The sequence below is a fragment of the Trachinotus anak genome, unplaced genomic scaffold, assembly GCF_046630095.1.
Source record: "Trachinotus anak isolate AG129_WGS33_773 ecotype Australia unplaced genomic scaffold, CSIRO_AGI_Tana_v1 ptg000003l, whole genome shotgun sequence".
NCBI classification, from domain to species: Eukaryota; Metazoa; Chordata; class Actinopteri; order Carangiformes; family Carangidae; genus Trachinotus; species Trachinotus anak.
Genome location: NW_027273854.1, coordinates 21632167 through 21647500, shown reverse-complemented (window position 1 = coordinate 21647500; position 15334 = coordinate 21632167). Strand labels below are relative to the sequence as shown.

Genomic DNA, 15334 nt, shown 5'->3' with positions numbered 1-15334 from the left:
ACGCTGGACTGTGTAGCTTCTCTGTAACAGCGCTGGCTGTCAGATCCAGTCAGGGCTTGTTTGCATAGTTAACCCTCCTCATCATTGAGAAGCTTTTCTTGATGCCTCTTGCTCTTGTAAATCATCTTCTCCTCTGTTCTGACAGCTCAGGGTCAATTAGCCTGATCAATGAAGGACAAAGTGAAAAGGGATCAATGAGTTGAATATTCAGTCGTCCTTGTAAAGAGGGATTTGTCTCCTTTAGCATGTAAACCCTCGGGACATGCAGTCAGATAGCTGTGTAGCCTGGAACTGGCTTATGATCCAGAGGTGAGACGAAGGCGGGATTATTATTTTCTTTTGTTCTTATCAGCTCAGTGTTTTCCTCTTGCCTCAGCACACAGCTTCCTCCTCTGGAGGTAATTGTTCACTGTGACATAGACTTAACCTTGTGGTTGGTGGGTGACAACATAAAAAGGCTCTGCTGTGCCGGAGGTTTGTCCTTGTACTGGCAGCCACAGTATGATACATATTTGGTGTCTCAGAGGAGATCAGTCGCAGCAGGTCCATATATGCTCACACACACACACACACACACAAAATCTTTATCTGAAGGTTAACCTAATAATTACACTGACTGACTGTTAGCAGGCGGTCAATGCGATGCTAACAGCACCTTAACAACATTACCCTGCGTGTGACAGGAGAACGTGTGAAGCAGCTTATGCCTTGATTGCACCTGCAACTATACACTGAGTAAAGTCTCACGTCGCGGGCGGCATTTACCGTTAGTATGACAAACACACACACACACATGGTGCTGAAGGCCAGAGGACTCAGGCTCCAGGCACACCCCCACCCCCCCAACACCTCCCTCTCTCACCCTCTACTCCACCCTTGTTTACACTCTCCATCCTCTCCCTCCCTCTCTATCGCAGCATGCAGGGTTTTGTAAAGAGCCAGGCAGTGCTGGCATGAGATCTGGCTCTGCTCACACTGTTTTCATTTGGTGCACCGAGTGTCTGCTGCTGTTTCAGCCAAATGTTCCCTGTCCATCTGGACTCAGGAGACGGGAGGATGGAGAGAGAGATAAAGACAGAGAAAGAGAGAGAGAGAGAAGTGCCCTTGCTTAAAGCAGTTCCAGAGATCAGCAAACCAAGTGGTTTAAAAAAAAACAAAAACAAAAAACACATAGATGCAAATACATAATGTGCATATGTGCAGCAATAACTAGGACCAGATTTATCACCATGTTTGTCTGAATTACCATCTGGGAAACTTCTCCAGACCCCCAGGGGCCTCCAGAAGCCCCAGGTTATAGCAATTAGCTGTTCTTTTAGCCCCACCCTGCTTAGTCACCTGTCAAGCTTTCTGTTTTTGCAAGGTACACAAAGCAGTTTACACCGCTCATGTTAGCAGATTTACCACTTAAAATCCTCAGTTATTTGTGAAACGATGGGTCCTTCATTTCAGGCAGAGGTGGGCGTCTCGTTTGAAGTCAGAGAAAGTCAGTTTTGTCTTTTTAGATAACAGATTGTATCAGCTGTAGCTGAGACACACTATACAGATATTTAACAGTCGATCCAAATAAAAACACATAATTTGTACCTCTTGGAAAAATTACAATTCAACACTAGTGGGACATAAACCTCCCAAGCTTGAAAGTGACGACAGATTTTTCGGACTTAGTGAACCTGCATTTTCTCTCCACCTGTTAGAGCTTTTAGGGCTTCAAATCCCAACATTTTATTTCAACATAAAAAAACATCTAGTTTAAGAAGGGAGATGCTCTCAAAAGGTTTACAATGACTTAAAAGGGAAAATCCACGTTTTACTCTTAAAGGTCAAGAAGAGTACTACCCAGCCCGTGAGAACAGTTATTAAAATGTCTCCTGCTGCTCTGGAGAAGCTTTGTTATTTGTGTAAATTACATGTTTTTCTTAATCACTCAAGTGTTTGTATTTTTCTGTACCTGATCTCTCTTTTTTGTTTTCTTTGTCTTTCTTTCAGAAGGATTTGCCACTGCCTCGCAAAAACAGCAGGTGAGTGTTACCTACCACGCCGCCACACACCAACCACCCACTCGCTCCCCCTCCTCCTCTCCCTCCCTGTCTCTGTCTCCTCTGTCCTCTCTGGGGAGGGACTGGGTCTCTCCGTGAACAAAAACAATGGCACTGAGTGAGGCTGCTGTGCATCTGGTCATTCATCAGCGAGGTCTCTCCTCCTAAGCTTACATCAGCCTGGCAGACTGTCTTGAATGAGCTTGATTTATTTGAAGCCCTGAGGATGCTTCAGCGGTGCTTGTGGTGTGTGTGTGTAGTTCTCGTGTGAGGGAGGAGGAGGTCGGCTGCATGGACGCTGGTTGAAAGCTCTGAGGATGCTTCAGCGGTGCTTGTGGTGTTGAGTGTGCAGTCCTTGTATGACGGAGGGCGGCGGGAGGAGGGACGCTGGGAGTCTGACGGAGTCCGGTTGAGGCCAGCTCTGGATGCTGTCCATGGTGCTGAAGCCTACTCTGCCTTTTCCTGTTACTCATTCTCTTGCTCTTCATCCCCCTGTCTCCTCTTCCTTTTTCTGTTGCTTGGTTATTAATCTGTTTCTCATTTGCACCCCTCACCCTCTCAGAACCCCTCTACCTGTCCCTCTTCGCTTAATCCCATCTCTTTCTTTCTCCCTCTGACACACAGTTGGTTATTAGTAGCCTATATTAGAAACCTGCCTAGACTAGACCCATAGTGATTGAAATACAATAAATCAAACACACATATAAAATAAAACATACAGTGCAATTAAATTGCCTACAATGCAAAACAAAATAAGGAAAAAACTAAAAAAACACGATGTGGATAAATTGAAAATAAAATAAATGAACAAAATCAAAATGAACTAAATCAAATCTTTTTTTATTTCTCAAAAAAACAACAACAAAAAAACAACAACAATATAGACAGAGAACAGCTAAGTGAATTTACTAACGTAGCCTACAGATGTACAGTTTAATGTTCTTGTACCTTATAGCCTCTGCATTTCAATAGGAAATACTTTTTTATTGGCATATTTAGATTTTGAATAAAACCACTAGTTATGAAATATGATCAATTTTTATAGATTAAACTATTAAACAGTAGATAAAGTAGTTAACAGTGGCCTTATCTCCACCTACTACAAAGTTAGAATGGTGCTTACACAGTAATCTGTCATTAATGATAACCTAATAAAATAAATGTATAATAATAATATAACACAAAGATGAGCCACTGAGCCGCATCATGAGTGCTTTTACTTAAAGCTGCTCCAATAAATATTTTATATGAACAGTGGATGAAATGACTGTGTGTAATATGAAAGCAGTCGCTCGTAGTGATGAACCCACAGAATTATCACCTGACTCTGCAGTTTCCTGCTCTCCCCGCTCTCATCAGCATAGTTTACACATCACATTTTGCTCTGTATCCATTGCATAGTCATAGCAGGCAGATCAAACCAGCGAAAAACCCACTGTACTCAACCTGTCCAGCACCAAACAGCAGACAGCTGGGGACACAGTGGAACATTTATCAGCTAAAGAGCCAGATATTTACCACAGGGGTTGGTGGAGACTAAACCAGAGCTAAAAGGAGAGTTAATAGTGGAGCTACATACATCAGATGGACAGAAACATGACTCTAAATGAATGCTGATGTTACTCACTGTATTTGATGGATGTATAAATAGACAAATGTTTGCCATAATTATATAAAGTAATATGTGATGGTTTGTTCCTGCTGCTAATTTAGCTAGTTTTGCTGAATACTTCTCCCGTCACTGCAGAGTGTAATGATTATTATGAGGAGAGTCGTGAATAATAATCAATTGCTTGTTAATGGAGGCTCTTAACGTGCTTAATCATAACCTGTGCTCCACTGAGAAGTAAGTGTAAGTCTGTGTGTGTCTCCGTCAGTGTCTGTGTGTGTGTGGTCACAGCCCACCACCTCCATCCCCACCCTCCTCTCCTGTCCCCATTCCCATCTCCCAGCCAAATCCATCTTCTGCACTGCCCCCTCATCCCGAGTCATCATGGGTAATCAAACATGAAATGAAGCAGCAGACCAACTGTTTGCCTACGGGCTGTGTTCTCCGATCCATCTCAGCGTTGTCTTGCACTTTTCCACCGCTGCTTCCTAACTTTACCATCCTGCCTGCTCTCTTGACAGCTCCCATTTGGGATCAGTCTGTCTCTGTCTGCTTCGCATCACGTCCCATGTCCCTCTTACGTTATCAGCCCACCATCCATTATGGATGAGCGCAGTGGAGTTGGCTTCACATTCAATCTGCCTACTGCATCCATCCATGGGTAAACAGGGTGTACCCATTCAGATTGTGTGTGTGTGTGTGTGTGTGTGTTTTCTTAAATCTTTGATTCCATTCAACATCTGCTTTGTAGTTATGTAACGGTCCACATGACCTTGGCCCTTCGTGATTTCTTCACCCTCTGCTGAGATAAATGACGCTCCCTTCAGCCGTCCACAGCCTGTGGTAAAACCTTTTAATTCCCCGTCAGGTTCTTTCGGTGCACAGACACAGAGGAAAACACAAAATTTAGCACAAATAAGTCACAATATGACACTGTGTACCAGCCTTAGTCTTAGCCTTGAGAAAATGACCCACAATCCCCTGCCGCCTTTTGTTGCTCCTCTCTAAAAGACAGACCCACCCTCCCTCTCTCCCTCCCTCTCTGTCGCACTCTCTCTCTCTCTCTCACTCTCTCCTATCTGGTTCTTGGCCACACTTGCCCAGACACCAGTGCACATCTGAAGGTTGTGGGAGCTACAGTATGCGTTGCATTGCGATGACATTTTCCCAGAGACCTGCTGCTTTCTGACCGCTCTTCCTCACCGCTCAGCTGTTGCTGTTGCTGCTGCTGTCGCTCAGAGCTACGCCCAGATACCAAACCAGCAACATGTTCCGACGCACTAAAAGGTACAGAAAGAGACAGCGTGACAGTGATGTTTTGGCTTCTGTGGGAGGTGGGGTGCAGTGGGACTGGCTTTCCTTTCCCTCTCCTCTCTCTCTTACTCTTAGAGGCTGAGTCTCTTTCTCTGCGTTAGTCTACGGTGTCTGCAGTATACAGTACATTACTGGCTTGTGTTGACAGTGTGACTAGTGTGTGAAGTCATATTCAGATGTGCTCGTGTGTCTAACTTGGTTTTAGATTTCTGCTCTGTTCTGCTAAGTGAGCATTTTGAGAGTCTTAGTGATTTTTAGTTTATTACAGAATACTTTTATTGTCATAGTAAAGGTCTGACATCGTATATGTAGGTCAGTTTGTATTTGTGAAATACAAACTGACTGAATAATATGTGAAAACCTGCAGAAAAGTTGTATGGCATGTACTTATAGTATGCTATCTAAGTGATACTGACTGATATATTCTACAAGAGAGGCCTTAAAATGCCCACAGGCAAGTATGTGATCACTTTTTAGCTTTGCTAGCAGCATGTTTCTACACAGCAATGGTCCATCTGCCACTTTGGTCCAGACTGAAATATCTCAACAGCTCTTGGATGAATTGACATTGATGGTTTCTAGATGATGTGCTCTGATGACTTTGCAGATTCTCTTTTTTCTAGCAACACCATTTGTGTTTTAGAGTGAAATGTCTCCATAACTTTTGGATGAATTTTGGTACAGACATAAATGCCCCCTGGAGCCACAAAAGGCTTTATATAGCCTTTTTGATGTATGTAGTCGCACTCCCTGACCTGTGAACAGATTTGGGTCTAAATAAAACTAAATACTTGCAAAACTACAGTTCAGCTGTAGTTTGGGTTTAAAAATCCTCTCCAGACATGTTTCAAACTAAACTATGCAATAAATGCTCTGCTATGATTAATATTTTGTTTAACATGGTTTTCCCACATAAAAAGTGAAAAAAAAAATCAAAAACTGAAAACACTTACTTCTCCACTGAGAAATCTGGATCAGGCCTTGTGCCCCACCCACCACCAGTTTTAGCTAGGTTGACAAGTGAAAGTGCAGTGGTATCAAGCTGGTTAGCGTAGTTAGCATTTTTAATCTGTTCGTTAGCTCGCAACTGGCAGTGGCTGACGTAGTGTTAGAGGCTGTGCTAATTCAAACTCTAGCTCTCTGTACTGACAAGGTTTCCGGTTTATTTTGACCAGATTGGTTCTGTAGGTTATATGACACATGAATCTCTGGCTGTCTGAATCCATTTTTATGAGATCGGTTCACTGCAGTTCCAAGGAGGAAATACTTAGTCATGGTGTTGACTGCTTATTTCACTCATGATATGTCTTGTGTGATATATATATATTTTAAAAAAAAACATCATATGGACATGTTAACAAGGATAAAAACTTGATTTTCATTCATTTCATGCTAACATTAGCATGCTAATATGCCAAGCTAAGATAATGAATATGGTAAACATTGTACCTGCTTAGCATCAGTATGTTAGTATCGTCACCTTGAGTATGTTAGCAAGCTCGCGTTAACATTTAGCTCAAAGCCCCACAGTGCTTAAGTACAGCCTCGCAGGCATGGGTGTAGCCTCTTACTCTCATATGATGATTCAGAATTAATTTGGAAAAGATCGAAAGTTCACATGAGCTTCTGATAAACACATGACATCAGATGATATGCAGTTGTAGCTTTCACTTTCATCTCACATACTGTAGTAGTTCTTGTTTAGTTTTGATGGACCACCTTCATCTTACAGTAGAGTAATGCTCCATTACAAAAACAATCATCAACAAACACATACATGCTCTGTAAACATACCCAATCAATAAACTGAGCAGTATATGGATGTTTGAAATAGAAGTATAGTAAGAGCCTTGAGATTGAGATTTATAGTTCATCCATGACTGTATCCCTGACTCAGGTTATAGTTTTGTTGACCTTGATGATTACTGAAAAGGTGCATCAGTGACTCATCGTTGTGATGTTTATAGACCTATAGGTAGACTGATTCACCGTCTGAGGTGGTCAATCAATAATTACATGAGCCAAAAATGAGTCAGACACAGCCACAAGTTTTAGATGGATTTTTATGGAGTCTGATTCAATGACACTGAGGGATGTTTTTCTGAATTTGGCTGATCAGGTGGGCTATTTTAGAGAAGTTTTTACCCTTCTGAAGTTTTCATGTGCAACATATTGATTCCCTACTAGTTGTATTTGCAAATGCATTTTGATTTTACTGTGAAGCACGGCAAGTAAAAGGAAAATGTTCATACAAGGGTCAGTAAAAATCACATTATCCCGGTTTTTAAATGGATAATATGAGCAGTATTTTCTTTTGTGTTTATAATTGATGCTTTTAATCACTCTGATGTCAACATTCGGAAAATTTGAGCTGACATTCAAGCGCCGGGGGTTTCCTCTTCGGCAGCAGCAGTAGTTGATGTCATGCTGAGTATCTCAGAGTGACTTCATTCTCCCCTGCTGATTGGGGATTAAACCAGCTTCTATTACAGCAGAGACTCTTGCTGTGGCACACCTGAGCCCAGACACACAGGCAAACAGATGGAAATAACGCAGAAGTCTCATCTTTTTTAATTCCCGCTACACTCCTGCAGTGGTGTATGTGTGCAATGCGTATTAAATGCAGGGTGGGCTCAGTGTATAGGGGGGTGAGTTCCCTCCAGATGCTGAAAAGTTTATTTCACAGCTACGAATACGTCAACATCAGGAAGCAAAGTCACGGCCAGGAAAGAGCAAAGAGCGAGGGAGTAAGTGATTCAGACGATGAAAGCGAAGGAGGTGGAAAAGGAGGGAGAGGTTGTGCAAGAGGTGAAAGGAGGAGAGACTGAGATGGAGCGCAGGGCCCTGGGGTGATATCTGTGTCTGCTCTTCCATTAGGGACCAGCTCACTAAGGTTACGTGAGCAAGTAAGACACGCATACTAGTTTTTACTGCCTCACTCTTACTCTTTCTTTCTTTTTCGATCTCTTTCACTTTTTTGTTCTTTCTTCTCCTTCCATCCATTCATCCATTCATTCTGTGTTCAACCGCACGTCAGAGTAAAGTGAGAAAAGATCAGAGCATTAAAGTTCATTTAATCATGAAGTTGAGTACAAAAGCGAGCATGTACATGTTGCTCCTGATTTGCCTGTGCATGTATTCACTTCTTTGTGTATTTGTGTGTTCCATCCATTAGTGATAGTTCACTAAACCCATTTGTCGTACAGCAACTGCTAACCTGTAAAAACATAGTTATCATAGCTTAGCGACCGCAACTAGGTGTGGGAGGCCACTTAAGTTATGTATTTCTCCACATGCTAAAGTGTTGAACATACATACACACATACACACACCCACACACACACACACACACATACATATATATATATATATATATATATATATATATATATATATATATATATATATATTGGTAACATTTGGTAGCATTGTGTTATCACATCATGTTACATAGATCATCAGCAGATGGATGCTTTTTTTGCAGGGACATGTATAGCCTCAACCTTTGACTTTAATTTCATGTATGTTCTCATCAAGTGCATAAATAACAAGGTTCACCAAGATTCTCATGTAAAAATGAGTCAAGTGGAAACTCTTAAAAGTCAGACATAGATTGCATTTTATCCAATTAAGGTAGCTAATATAAGCCACATTAGCTTGCTAGCTAGAGCTCATAATATCTCAGTGATAGTGATTAGTGATAGTGATTATCACTATAAACTGCGTGAGATGGAGCAACAGCAACTAAGAGGACCAGGATATTAGCAAATTGTTAATTGTATGGATGTTTAATGTAAGTGAAGAGTGACTGGAATATGCAGTAATTGGAGAAAGGACATATTTTAATGCATGTATTTTGTGTGTATGTATGTGTGCGTTTCCCTCAGGTGCTCCGCTGGCTCAGGTGCACGGAGCGCACATCACACCCAGTTTTGTGCCTGCACACACAAACACCATTGTTACACACATCTTCTCAACACAAACAGTCATATCTGGGTCCTCTGCTCATAAACACTCCTCCTCTGTAACTAAATAAGCCATTACACATCACTTAACCAATTATGTGCAAACCAAAGGAGGTCAGTGGGAAGCTGAGGCACCTGAGTCAGACTGTAGAGTCTCTCCTTCTAAGTGCTGCAGCTTCCCCCAAGAGGGGCCCAGGGTCCACTACACACAAGCTTACGCAGAAGGTGCTAGATCTCCCATTAGCCTCTGATTTCAGTCAAGGGCAACATCTTTCCTCTCCTGTTAAAGTAATGGGACTCTTATTCTCTTTGATCCTCCTTCTCCTCCACTGTCTCCCTCTATGGGCTTCTCTTACAGGAAAACACTTTTGAGTACACAGACTGCTGGACGGCACTAAATTTAAAACCTGTGCTTGATAGATATTGCTACTGTCAGCTTCTATGTAGTCCCCCCAGACTGAAACAGTAGATTTGAGACTATTACTGTAAAAAAAAAAAAAAGATCCAAGAAAATAGAGTGTTTCATCCAGGCTGAGGGGCTTTGAAGTGCCATCATTGGATGTTTGAGACCCCAGAGACCTGAAGAAATGAAATGAATGAGGCAAAAAAAGAGGATCATGGTGTCTGTGCGACTTTTCTCCTGGCTGTTGTGTATTAGGCCAGGCGATGATTTTGACATTTAACACAACGCTCGGTGCAGTCGAATGGAGATCTGATGGAGCTGAGTGAGGACAGTGCCCTGCCTCAGGCCCTCACCGTGACCATTTTAGCTCCTGTCCTTGCCTTTTACTGCTGCTCATGTGACCCAGTGGATGTTATTGTTAGATTTACTTACTAAAAGCGACTTGAATGGGCCAGTTGGAATTAATACATACTGTCTCTATATTGTACATAACCCACTGCATGGACTGTATTAAAGTAAAAACTGAAATGATTGTTCATTTAGTAACCTAATTAGTTAACAGAAGATTTAACAGCTGTCGTAACTGATTAACTGTTAGCATAATCAGCTAACTGGCTTTCTGCCTACAACAGTAAAATCCAACATTGTTTCCAAAGCCAAGGAGCAAATCAAGTAACATACACTAATTTGGATGTGTTTTTAAAAAAAAAAGCCCTGTTCACAAGTAGCACACACAGTATATTTCCCTATTGTGTTGAAAGTCTTGGATGCTATCAGAGTTTAGGCTAACATTAGCAGCTGTGTCCTGTGTTACAGGATTATTGGGAGGTTTACAGAGACCTCAGCCCAACGAGAAGGTGTTATATGTTATGTCATATGTTTTGACAGACACATCTGTTAGTCTTCGTCTTAAAAGTCTCCTTAAAGTTAAAAGTGAAAACATAGGATACTTTTTAGAGACACAAACAAGAATAAGCTAAGCAGCCAATCGGTATTACATTATACAAAATAACAACCTCATCTTATTTTTTTTTTCTCATCATCTACTCATAATACTTGACTTTATTAGATCTACACTGCAAAAGTAGAACAATTCTGGTTCTTAATTTCCATGTCGTCTACATGCATCATATCAGGATGCTAACTTTTTGTCTGCAGCATGTAGCTGCAGCCTCCGTCTTGCAGCACGATGTGTCTTGCCATCAAGTACATGTTTAAGGCCTTTCACATAATTCTTCTCTTAAAATGAGTCAATTGGAAACTGTAAACGGTCAACTTTGTTTTTAACCGGCTCATGGAGCTAATCTTAGCCTCATTAGCTAGCTAACGATCGTCGATCAAATTTGCCACCATTGGTTTTCATTTCAGCTGGAAACGAACAGTTGCTGGCTAGAAATGAGCAGCTTTTGTCTACCTCTGTCTAAAATCAAATATCTGTTGTTTCAGTGTCAAACTGCAAATCTGACACTGACGTCATTGCAAACTGCATTATGTGCCATGTGAGATATATGAAATACTATGAAATGTTATTTTTCTCACATTAATATTAATTTAATAATAATTATAATTAATAATAATATAATCATAATATTAATGAGACCATCGGCCAGATGTTTCAGGATCTGCACATACATTTGTTTTATACATTGCACAAGAACAACTGCAAACACATATGTTGTTTCCATCTCTGCCTTAATACATTATGTTCTTTTGTCAGAACCTGTCATTTGGTTCAGTTGTTTGCTTGTATGCCATGTTGGCTTTCCTATTTTTTTCCTGTTACTGTTTTTGTGGTGAGTTCATGGTTCACTTCCCCTCCATTGCTGCCCGCTCCACTCTTAAAAACACACCTATTGATCACCTTAACTCTCGTATTGTATTTCTTTTTTTTCATAAAAAAAATTAATGTTATTTTATGGAAGGATACAGATCACTGATGCTTGTTGCAGGGATGAAACCTGCGACATTTTGGCCCTGTCATGTCGCTCTGCCAGTGGCCCAATGACTTCTTTTACTCTACATCTAGTTTCCTTTTACCTAATGCCAGGGGATTTGCTTGACATTTCACGTTGTGCCACTATTAAAAACCATTTATTGCATGTCTGCCCTCTCTTTCTGTGTCTGCCCCTCCCTCCCTCCATCCTCCAACAGTGAACTTGAGTGTCGTCTATAATGAGCAGCATTTTTCTTCTCTCTCCTCTCCTTCTCTGGTCCCCGGTCGCCGCTATCAGAAGCCTCCCCGCCGCACGCTGCGTAGCAACAAGGCGTCATGTGACCACGGCTCCCTCCTCTCCCCACAGGGTTGTACACGGCAACTAAATTTCCCCTGATTTTTGCTCCTAGAATGAAGTGCTTCAGTCTTTTCAGTGCATTATAAAAGTTAACGACAGATGTTTATACTTCAAAAGCAAACGGGGCTGAGGCACTCTGCATGAAGGGAGATTTTTACCAAGAAAATAAGTATAGAGAGAGAATATCTTCTATTTTTTGTTTTCTATTTTTTGTTTCTGCACCCTTTTCTTCTCCTTCTCCCCCTTCCTTAATTCTCCCTTTCATCTCTTCCGCTAACATATTTATTCCCTCTATCATTTCTCTCTCTGGTCATCTTCCATTCATTTTCTCCCCACGCCTCAGAGGTAAACAAACCTGTCTTCATCAGCAGTTCTCGCCTCCCTCTCTGCCTCCACCTCTCCCTTTCTTCTCTTTGAAGCGTTCTTGCCTCACTTTCTCTTTCTTATCTCTCTCTGCATTTTGCACCAATCTCTCCTCCCCCATGCCTCAGATCTACTGCCATTTGACTTTGTATATCACGGCTACATTTGTGCAGTCTCATATGAATGGGTGGTTTGGTTTGATCAATATTGATGGTCCCCCTGCTGTTAAGTAGAGGGAGGAGTATGAACATGCAGAGGATGAAGGCTCCTGTTTGTCTGGCTTTGATAGATCCATGCTTTTTTCCTCTTCTGTGTCATCTGCTCACGCTTAGAGTAAACAATATTTCCCCATGTGCTCTGTTTAAGCATTCTGTCATGTTTGTGCAATGTGAAAATATATGTGTGTGTGTGTGTGTGTGTGTGTGTGTGTCATGGTGAAAAAAACTGGGTCATGTTTACCTTGCACATGTGTGGGTGATGAGCACCCCTGGGAGCGCTTTCAACCTGCATCTCTTATTCTTGTTTTTCTCATTTTTTTCCACTGAGTTCACAGTCACTCCCGTTTCCCCAAGCATTTACTCTTCCTCATCTGGCTTTCATGTCATGCTTGTACCGACTAATACCCCTATCTCTCTGTACATCTCCTTCCTCATCCTCCATACCTTAATCCCCCTTTCCAGCCATCTGCAACAGCCAGTATAGCCCAGTGCAGTGGAGTGCATCTCTCCCTCCCATCCCTTCCCTCTATTGATCTCTGAATGACCATTGAGCAAGAAACAGGCCCTTGGCCTTCATCTGAAATTTGGTCTCAACAGCAGCATACTTGCCAAAGGAGTAAAGTAAATACATGCCAGTTAGTGTCTCTAATGTTAACACATAGCTCTGCAACACTGACAGCGTTTTCTTCACAAGACTGTACAGGAGGAAATTCAAGGCCAAGTGCTGTGTGTGTTTTTGTGTGTTTACAACCAACATCCTCTGATATCCTGCAGCACTGAGAATCCATTAACCAACAATAGTGCTGCTGCTTGGTTTGTCTTTGTTTTACTCTCTCTGCCTTTCTCTTTAGTCTGAGGAAGCAATTACTGAAGTAATGAAAGCCAGTGAAGTTATGTTGAACACACACACACACACACACACACACACACACACACACACGCTTTCATGAGCATCAGTAGGAGCAGCTGTAGCCCAGGGTGTGTGTGTTACAGAGGTTATTGCAGCTTCAGAGAAAAAGGTTTAAGGTTATAGAGCAATGTCAGGAAGTAATTGATCCAGATTAGAAAAGTGTGAAATGGCACAATAGCAGTTATTGGACCTGCATGTTAAATCCTTCCCATTGGCATGTGTGATCAATAGCCATAAGGCTAGTTATAGATCTGATCGATCAGGACATCCTGGGTGCAGTTAAAATAATGAAAACAGATAGATGAGATGGTGCTGGCTCTGTTTTGTGACCCTATTGTAATATATTAGCATAGAATATGAAACTTACATCATTCATTGGATTGCAGAGTCATGGTCACTAGTATTGGCTAACTTGGCTGAAAAAGTCAAGTGTGATTGGCTGCTGAGAATACTCCAACAGCCAATCAACTGTCTCCAGGTGGGCTGGGAGCTCTCTGGTCATGTTACCAGTAGAAACCTTGTTTTTAAAGACTTTACAGTGAAGTAAGGATGTAAACAGAGACAAATCATTATCAGGATATAAAAAGAATGCATTCAGAACAGTTACCAATGGCATCCAGATTTTCGATGTAATATTAGTCGACTGTAGACTGGAAACTGATGATCTGAAGTCAGGGACTGTCTGAAAAGTGCAGGAAAACTGGCCAAAAAAGTGTTTTATGTTTTTGTCAACAGCTTTTTCATTTTTTTAAAAATATACTTCATTCAAATTTGATTTTCACCTGGACCACCTTCTTGTACATGCTCAAGCTAATGTTTTTGTTAATATCTTTCTCATTTTTTTGGCTAGAGACTTTATATTCATCTGGGCCTCCTCTCGTTATAAACACAACCTCCACATTTTAAAAAAAGATCATGGCCTGATGCAATTCTGATGTGGATTTTCCCACTGAAAGCCATATTGGAGCTGTTAGTCTCAACCTGGACTATTAAAAGAGTACTCCAGTTTAGGTTTACACTCCTATAACATTGTTGGACTCACAATGGACAGTTTTTTAAAATCAGAATCAAATCACTTGTCAAAAATTTACCCTACATTACCCACAATGCAACCACAGGCTCAAGCAGATATATAAAGAGTGAGAAGTGGGCTACAGAGGTCTGGTGAGCTGACGTCTTTTCAACTCCACACACACAGATTTTAATTTTTCTGTTCAAACTTGTATTCTTCAGCCCCAACCAATGCAGACTCAAGTGACATCACTCGAGTCAATTTAGGAAACCTTGTGCAGCTGAAAAGTCCTTATGCAGCTTTCTTCACATATGCAGCAGTGCTCCCCAACACCTGTAGACTTTGAACAAATCATGTTTTCTTGATTGATTTTATTTAGCTACACTAACATTTGTTGGCCTATATTTTGTTCACAGCTACACAAACAGATATAAGTAGTTTAATTGGCCATAGAAAACAATTTGAAGCAGAAAATTATTACAAAGTTGTCACAAATCTTGACAACTGTATAGGCCACACCCACTTTCTGTATGAATGTGAATTCAGTAATTTTTGTGATGTAAACAGATACCAATTGTAGTTTTGCGTTACACCTATTCAGTCTGTGGTTACACCCTAATAATGGAGGGAAGAAAGTGGATGATTTCCTAGATCCCACTGGCTGACAGCTTGTCAAGTTGGCCCAGTGCTGCCCAGTAAGTAATGATGACAGGTGTTAACGCTGCTACGAGCAGTGTGTGTCCGTCTACATCCATTGGGACGACATGGGGATTTAAGGAGAGAGGTTTATAGAAGTGAAGCTGCAGTGTTTTTAATGTTTCTTTCTTTGCAGGATTGATGAGTTTTTAGTAATTTTGTGTTGTGAAATTCCTGGTAGGATCATTCATTCATCACTGGATCACTGGATAAATTTGTCGCATCGTAATGTGGTATTTAATTGCTGTGGTATACTAGAGGTATATGTATGCTGTCTCCCTGTCCACCCATCTCACACAGTGTCTGTGCCATCTTTAGGTGTTGATCCCATCTGAGTCAGCTCACCTCTCTGCGCTGCAAGTGTCAATGAAGGTGTGTGTGTGTGTGTGTGTGTGTGTGTGTAGAGAGATGGTGTGTCTCGCTCACATGTGAACCCATGTGACAGGGCCTGAGAAGAGACAGAGGGGAAACCAACCATTCTCTTCATCCAGCAGCAAAGATGAAGCTGTTTGCA

At 41.5% G+C, this 15334-nt stretch overlaps 1 protein-coding gene across 2 annotated transcripts in view; it reads left to right on the top strand.

The window, feature by feature from the left end:
• The window catches only part of mast1b (microtubule associated serine/threonine kinase 1b), a 48300-nt gene that overhangs the window by 6208 nt on the left and 26758 nt on the right, over window positions 1-15334 (top strand). The window contains exon 2 of one of the 2 annotated variants that reach the window (XM_071474504.1): window positions 1993-2021. In XM_071474504.1, the coding sequence (XP_071330605.1) occupies window positions 1993-2021 (29 nt within the window). Of the gene's footprint in view, window positions 1-1989; window positions 2022-15334 lie in introns of both variants that reach the window. The other variant, XM_071474503.1, reaches the window with a different exon arrangement.